The sequence below is a fragment of the Enoplosus armatus genome, chromosome 13, assembly GCF_043641665.1.
Source record: "Enoplosus armatus isolate fEnoArm2 chromosome 13, fEnoArm2.hap1, whole genome shotgun sequence".
Classification (NCBI taxonomy): Eukaryota; Metazoa; Chordata; class Actinopteri; order Centrarchiformes; family Enoplosidae; genus Enoplosus; species Enoplosus armatus.
This window is the reverse complement of record NC_092192.1, coordinates 14,370,542-14,378,890: the sequence shown is the minus strand read 5'-3', so window position 1 is coordinate 14,378,890 and position 8,349 is coordinate 14,370,542. Positions and strand designations below refer to the sequence as shown.

General features: G+C 40.3%; 1 protein-coding gene across 1 annotated transcript; it reads left to right on the top strand.

Moving 5' to 3' along the window:
• The first annotated feature begins 503 nt into the window (after nucleotides 1-503).
• LOC139294868 (V-type proton ATPase catalytic subunit A-like) lies at nucleotides 504-7,513 on the top strand. The gene is made up of 15 exons (XM_070916840.1): nucleotides 504-513; nucleotides 1,111-1,217; nucleotides 2,213-2,341; nucleotides 2,511-2,725; nucleotides 2,809-2,946; nucleotides 3,033-3,184; nucleotides 3,509-3,671; nucleotides 3,866-3,974; nucleotides 4,281-4,403; nucleotides 4,485-4,599; nucleotides 5,202-5,265; nucleotides 5,389-5,592; nucleotides 5,986-6,080; nucleotides 6,515-6,686; nucleotides 6,812-7,513. Exons 2-15 carry the CDS (start codon nucleotides 1,136-1,138, stop codon nucleotides 6,902-6,904), a joined length of 1,854 nt encoding a protein of 617 aa, XP_070772941.1. The 5' UTR covers nucleotides 504-513; nucleotides 1,111-1,135; the 3' UTR covers nucleotides 6,905-7,513.
• Nucleotides 7,514-8,349: the final 836 nt, after the last annotated feature.

Genomic DNA, 8,349 nt, shown 5'->3' with positions numbered 1-8,349 from the left:
AGTTCTTGTTACTAGGTATTTATGTACATGTAATTATGAGGTAGTTATTGGTACAAAGGTATCAAATGTAGTTAGTACCATGTAGTAACATATTAAAAGGTATGGTTATTCCCAGGTAAAGGGTAAAAGCTGCATCCAAAAAGCTAAAATATAAATTAAGTTGTAAATATATGATATATAAGTGGTTGTACCTTGGTTCATTTATTAAAAACAGTTTGAAACGATCGTATTTAGATGAACGTTTCATTTATATCCAGCAGAGGTCAGTAATGCGCCTGGTGGAAGTGTGTAGAAAGGCGGAACTTACCACCGACTAGGAAACTGGTGAGCTGCGGACGCCATCTTGGCTCTTCGGATAGCCAACCAAGTTAGAAGGGAGGAAAGCAGTTGAGCCACAATGGAGATGTTTTCTTCCCGTGACAGTCCGGTGCCTAGCAGGTGATTAGTACAGTGAAGCTCCTCCTCTGCCTGCTACGTTAGAGATAAACCTGGAGAACTGCATATCGAGACAAGGTAAGATATTTATGGTAGTGCTATAATATGAGGTTTTGGATTTATGACAGTTTGAGGTTTCCTTCCAGTCATGGACCAAACATTGCGCGAATAATCTTAGCTTAACCTGTGTGTGATGATGATGATGAAGATAGCTACTGTTTGCTAGCTAGTTTACCTGACTTATGCGCGCACAAGCACAAATCAGCTTTGCTCTCAACGTTACGTGTGTGTAGTAACGACCATTAGGCTGCCATCTGGTAAGCAAACATATGCTCAGCCATGAACAGTAGTAACTTACTTTACCTTATCTTTCACCCTCGGTGAAAGCGAAATGTATGAAAGGTTTTGCAGCCTCAGCTGAGTTAGCTAGTGACCTTATTGCACACTGTTAGGCTTAGCCATTCATTTCGCAGAGAGCTCTGTGCTGGCACTCTTGTGTGATATTGTGCTCGTATTAATTGTGGTGTATAAAGTCAGAGGTTGTGTAAAAGTAGGTTGTCAACTTTAGCCTGGCTAAGATTAGCTAATGATGTGTGTGTTAATCAATGTTAGACGTTTGTCTGCTGAGTGTATTCAATTTAAATGACTTCACATCATCTGTGTCTCGTTCCTCAGTTTTTGCAGGACAGAAACTATCAAAATGGATACCTCAAAACTTCCTAAGATCCAGGACGAGGAGCGAGAAAGCCAGTTTGGATATGTACATGGGGTTTCTGGACCAGGTCTGGTTTAATGTGCTTCGCTAGATTTGATTGTTTAGCATCTGATGATTACTGTAACTCAATTATTCCAGCTCCTCAAGGGTAGGCAAGGCTTAATGTCTGTGTCAACCTTTCACACTATTGTGGCTCTCCTTAGCAGTGGGAAATATGAATAAAATCCTGTATCACGATATATGTAATGTTATATAGTGATATTGATATATAGTCTGATGTTGTGAGTTTTCTGGAAAAGCAGATGAGAAACTGTGCATGGTTAAAACAACCAGGTGGTAATTTGTTCAAATACAAATCAAGAAAATTCATCACACTGAAGCAGAAATCAAACTAAAATCCAATAAAGCCATAATGCAGTCCTTGCTCATTGAGTTGCAACATTGCCCACAATGGCCCACTACGCCCAGGTATATTAAAGGGAAATCCACCATGGTATAAATTATATAACAAAATCTCTGACAGTGCACACATTTCTATCAGCTCATGGCATATATCATCATATTGCTCAACCCTAAGTGGTTTACCAACTCAATCAAACAGCATCTTTATCTAGCTTTAAATCCATTTCACTGGCGGTGAAGGTACACTTGTAAACACAATATCATACAGTAAATATAAAAAAAAAACACAGGCATCATTTATGTGATTTAATTTGAAAGAAAAAAATATTAATACTCTTGTTTTATTTTTTCATTAAAATCAAAATTATTCACATGTTCACATGTAGTGTCTGTAAACAATGTCACTGTAGTATGGCTGTCTTTTTTTCTTAAATGCAAGTTACATGTATATGTAACTATATGCTATATGCTCTTTTACATGTTTTTTCAGCTATTCAGTTTCTCATTATTGTACTGATACACTTTTCACTGAAGTTGATGTTTGCAAGTACAAAATGTAAACAAGAAAAAAATTGCTGATTTTCAGCATATTCTTTGTCCAACAAATTTCTATTTTTATGTCTTTCTTTTTTCTTTTTCCCAAACCTATCCAATCAACAGTGGTGACAGCTACTGCGATGGCAGGAGCAGCCATGTACGAGCTGGTTCGCGTAGGTCACAGTGAGTTGGTGGGAGAGATCATCCGTTTAGAGGGAGACATGGCAACTATCCAGGTCTACGAGGAGACTTGTATCCTTTCTGCTGCCATATGACCTTCCTCTGTAGTTAAATATGTAACAAGCCATGTCACGATCTTCCTTAAAACTAAATTACTATAACAGATATGACAAAAGAGACAGTTCAGTCTGATTTTGATGTGCTTGCAGTTCGTTTTGTGTTCCCTAACTTGATGCTACAGCTGGTGTGTCCGTCGGTGACCCTGTCCTTCGGACGGGGAAACCCCTCTCTGTAGAGCTGGGGCCGGGAATCATGGGCTCCATCTTTGATGGTATCCAGCGTCCACTAAAAGACATCAATGACCTCACTCAAAGTATCTATATCCCAAGAGGAGTAAACATTGGTGCCCTTAACAGAGACATCAAATGGGAATTTACCCCCGGGCAGAGTCTCCGAGTAAGAAAATTACAATTTGAGCGCCGTGTGGATGTCTCTCCTCTGCAACTGTTCTGACTAATTTCATGTGATCTCCTTTCCAGGTTGGCAGTCACGTGACAGGTGGCGATATCTACGGCATGGTGTTTGAAAACTCCTTAATAAAGCACAAGATGATGCTTCCACCTCGCAACAGAGGCACTGTCACCTACTTAGCCCCACCCGGAAACTACGACATTTCTGTGAGTGTTGGTCCAGGAGAGAAACGCTTTTCTGTTGGATCAAATTTTGCTGTGAAACTGATTTTTTCTGATCTTGTTGCTTTAAGGATGTGGTCCTGGAGCTGGAATTTGAAGGCGTGAAGGAGAAGTTCACCATGGTGCAGGTGTGGCCGGTACGACAAATCCGCCCAGTCACAGAGAAGCTACCTGCCAATCATCCACTGCTGACCGGTCAGAGAGTTCTGGACGCACTTTTCCCGTGAGTAGTCCTCTCTAGAGACAATATTGTGATGATGTATTTTACTATATTGTGTATACTTCTAATATTTTCTTTTAGTCTGTCATCGCAAGCTATAGTGTGCGTCTCTGTAGTATGTTGATTGCTTCTGCTGATTTGGTGTTTTTCAAGATTGTCAAGATTTGCACCTGAGCAACTTCCACCTCTATTTTACCTTGAGTTTTTTACTCTTTTATAAACACCCATAAAGCGAGCCTTCAACATGTGTGGAGCCTCTCATTTTATGCTGTGTGATTTAAAATCTGTAAGCTGCAAATGAAACTGCATGACCTTCGTGCTGTATAGTTGCGTGCAGGGTGGCACCACTGCTATACCGGGCGCCTTTGGCTGTGGAAAGACTGTGATCTCGCAGTCGCTGTCCAAGTACTCCAACAGTGATGTCATTATCTATGTCGGCTGCGGAGAGCGTGGGAATGAAATGTCTGAAGTGCTGCGGGATTTCCCAGAGGTAGGTGGGAGAACAAATTTGTCCTATCTGCCCAGTATAAACTTTACTGGGTCACTTTCAGCTCCTATTAAGCTTAAAAAAAAAAGAATAAACGAGTAAACAGAAATATGGCTGATATTTGTTTAGAGCAAAACATCTTCCATACAGCACCAGTATTCACATCGTATAATGTTAACACAGCTCTTTCCCAACAGCTTACTATGGAGGTCGATGGCAAGGTTGAGAGCATCATGAAGAGAACAGCACTGGTTGCTAATACGTCAAACATGCCTGTTGCTGCCAGAGAGGCCTCAATTTATACAGGTACCAACCATTCACATTATACAGAACAGTCTAATTGTTTATTTTAAATGCTACTACATGGTTTTCTTAAATGGAACATTAAAGAACAAAGTTAATTTCTCTTTCTTGTTTCTGTATAAGCAATGGGAAAACTTAAAACGCCCTGATATCCCATTCTGAATGATGATGCTCAAGTAGTTAACATTAAGTAAATGCCTGTAAATGCCTTTGTTTCTTTCCTGTAATTTGGAGAATCTGTTAAATGCGCTTTAATGTGCTTTAATGCACTTAAATGCATTTGTAAATGGAATATATTTACCTCTGCAGGGATCACACTGTCCGAATACTTCCGAGATATGGGCTATAATGTGAGCATGATGGCCGACTCGACATCCCGATGGGCCGAAGCTCTGAGAGAAATCTCTGGTAGATTAGCTGAAATGCCTGCTGGTAAGTTCATGATGGATGTGACTGATTTATATGTATTTGTGAAGACGCTGTGAGACAGCTTGTGTATGTCGTTGTCTGTAGACAGTGGGTATCCTGCTTACCTGGGCGCCAGGCTCGCCTCCTTCTATGAGCGTGCTGGACGTGTGAAGTGTCTGGGAAATCCAGAGAGAGAAGGCAGCGTCAGCATCGTGGGAGCGTGAGTTGACTTTCGTATAAGCAGAGAAAATTATGTCATACTTTTTGCCAACACTGTACTGCTGTACACTTCAACACAGCATGTTGAAATTGACTTACAGTAGGTGCGATAAATACTCCGTACTGGTGGTTTTGCAACACCAAGGATTCAAAATTAATTTCCTACCTTCCAAGCAGCTGTTGCTTTCAGTTCATCTCAGTAACGATGAAAATCAACTTGCAAAACTCGTCCTCCACTGTCCAAGTTTCAACTTTAAGTTGAAGTTTATTGTCATAGCATTATAAAATCAACTAAAACCAATGGGTGGTTGGAAATCAAATATGCACACAACATAATGTCTTGTAGCTGCACTGCGTGTTGTACTGTTGAAGCTGCCTTTGGTGGTGAAATGACTATCTCTACCTACTCTTAAGTTAAATTTCTTTTCTATGGTTTTTAAAGATTTGGGCAAAATAGTGTGTCTTGAAAAGTTATTTGAGAGCTAGACCTCAGGATTAGCTCCTTTTTCATGGGAGTAAGACAAGTAGGCTGCCTAACTGTACAAACTTTGGCATGTAAGGTAAATGATCAACTTTTCCTTAAATATTATGAATTCCTCTTAGTGTGTCGCCCCCTGGTGGAGATTTCTCAGACCCTGTCACCTCAGCCACATTGGGAATTGTTCAGGTAAGTGATAGATATTGGCCTTTCATCCCTTCATCCTTTAAACTTAATACATTTTATTTATTTATTTATTTATTGTGCACCATCCTGACTTTGTGTCAATCTTTTTTGTTTTCTTCTTTTTAGGTGTTCTGGGGTTTGGACAAGAAGCTGGCTCAGAGAAAGCACTTCCCCTCTGTAAACTGGCTGATTAGCTACAGCAAGTACACACGAGCTCTGGATGAATACTATGACAAACATTTCCCTGAGTTTGTTCCTCTCCGTACAAAAGCCAAAGAGATTCTGCAGGAGGAGGAGGACCTGGCTGAAATCGTGCAGCTTGTAGGCAAGGTGAGGCCGGTTGAGATCGTATAACATGGTATCACACAAGCTAAAGTAAAGAGTTCAATCAACACCTATGAAATGCAGAAAAATAACATTTTATCTGTGGCTCAGATATTAATAAAGAACTCTCATTGACAGGTGCGTTGCTCAAAAACCCTTGTCTGTAAAAAAACAACAAATCCTGCACGCTGTTGGCCGCTTTATTAACGTTTTCCCAAATGCACGCATTTTTACAGCCAGTTAATCGATGCATTTGTTGTGTGAAATCTGTGTTTGTAGACGAGGCTTTTGTCAGAGCTATAGAGTTAATCATTTAAGTTGTTAGCATGCTAACCCGGTTAATCAGCAACTCTGAAAAAATAAAGTGGACTGATGTTCATGGTCTTGTTTTGTTCACAGGCTTCTCTTGCTGAATCTGATAAGATCACTCTAGAAGTTGCTAAGCTCATTAAGGATGACTTCCTGCAGCAGAACGGTTATACCCCGTACGACAGGTGAGGACAAAACAACTCACCAACCACAAAACCTACTTCTTCTCCATTCAGAAGGCCTGAAATGGCTTCGTATTCTTTTTAAAATCCACAATGAACACATTGAAGTGGCTACGTTCTTTGCTCTACAACAATTGAAAACAAAAACATTTTCATCAAATTCATCGTCTCTTTTTTAAGAAGGAATCACAAGAACAGCAAGCTAGCAACATTTCTAGAATATACAGCTATGAGCTACAGTAACTACACAGCTTAGAAATGTATGTATTTTAAAACAAGTGATTTCTGAGGAAACAATGGAAAAACTAATGTGTTCCATTAGTATAAAGCCAGGTAGCAACATCTAATCATCAGCCGATCTGTCTGTAAATACTATTTCTCCACTTGATTATTACATTAACTGTGAGCTTCACACATCCTACCATCCCCACGCACAGGTTCTGCCCCTTTTACAAAACTGTTGGCATCCTCTCGAACATGATTGCTTTTTACGACATGGCCCGACACGCGGTGGAGTCCACAGCACAGAGTGACAACAAAATCACCTGGTCCATGATCAGGGAGCACATGGGAGAGACACTGTACAAGATCAGCTCCATGAAGTTCAAGGTACATGATTGCTCCACATTCTTGGCGGAGATGTTTTGTGTTTTTGTTTTTTTTCATCAAGATAATTCATCAAGATAAATAACTTGCTCTCTGTTGATGTAATGTCTGTTTATTGGATTCTTTAGGACCCTGTTAAGGATGGCGAAGCTAAAATCAAAGCAGAGTACGCCCAGCTGCTGGAGGACATGCAGAACTCCTTCCGGACCCTGGAGGAATGAGTTTTTTTACCTCTCAGTTCCTCTCCTAAAGATCCAAACCCCAGTGCAGTGCAACATAGTGCAGATTAAATGGCCCGTGTTCTGAATGTCTTCCTCAGTCATGTGAACTTATTCCTTGGTGTTTACATCCCCTTAAACATTCCATGACCTGCACAAATTTGCATTTCATGTTGTTGATTTTTGACTCATCCTCTTCAGAAACACAGTACTGAAATCAGCCCATTACATAGCACTTATAGATCACTGCACCATCATGTTGTGGTTAACATCAGTGGGCCCCAATCAGGAGCTGTACTTGCACTTAACTAACAGCTGCAACAAAGAGTGGAAAGGGAAGTTTCTTTTCCCCGGGATGTGACAGTGATCAATACAGATTATGAATCAAGCGGGAATCTACCCGTGGGTAAAGGGACAGACACACTGAGTTAGTATATCAGGGGGTTACAGACATTCTTCCACCTCTTACCTCTTCAGTGCGATAGTGATGTTGTGGACTGCTTACTTGACATTGTGTGTAAAAATTTGAATGAATGAGTCTGTTAGCGTTGTGTTGTAACAGATGTCTCTATTGTATTCATGGTACATTATTGTCTCCTGAAATAAATGTAAAGAAATGACAAAAGTTCATTGTGTGGACGTCTGAAAGCCCGCTCTATAAAGCAGAGGACTAATCTTAAAATGACCTCCTGTTCACAGCTGATGGGAATTATTTTTTGTGGCTCTTTTACCTTTGAAAACACTGAACGGAGCGTGAGAATCGACCTTTGACTGCTGCAACTCATGAACACACAGATATTCAGCGAAAGACTCTCACCTCTAGGTGGCGCATACACGTTGCTTGAATGCTGCAGGGTGACTGTTAGAAAAAGGCTATTTTTGATTGACAAACCTAATTTTCTCCATAAATGGATTTTATAAAACTAATTTTACACCAAACACATTTGACACTACAGTATATTGTGTATCTGTTTACTTTACTGCAGTTTATGTTGTTTAGACTGAGTGAAACACACTGTCACATCAAATGCAAATATTCTAAACATCATGTTTTATACTTCAGCATGCTTCATCAGGACTGCGTGGATGTGGTTTAATCAGATTTGATTGACAGCGACCTGGAACCATTAGAAACCCCTGACATTGTGATTGGTGCATGGAAGTATGTACATCACCTTTTTCATCGAGTCCGACCCGTTTGAAATCAGTGAGAAGTACACAAACAAAACAGGAAATATGAAAATCTATCATGAAAACCAAACAGTTTGCACTTTTGCAGAAGGTTGGCTGTTCATATAAGACCCAGCTCCTCGTAGTAAGAAGCTAATTGAGAAATAAGGTTTTCAGGGCCTTTAAACTAGGACCATCAACACTACGGTGCAGTTTAACCGACTGCTTCCTGTCTCATCTGCAACGTTACTGTTCTACAGGAATACAATCTCAAGCAA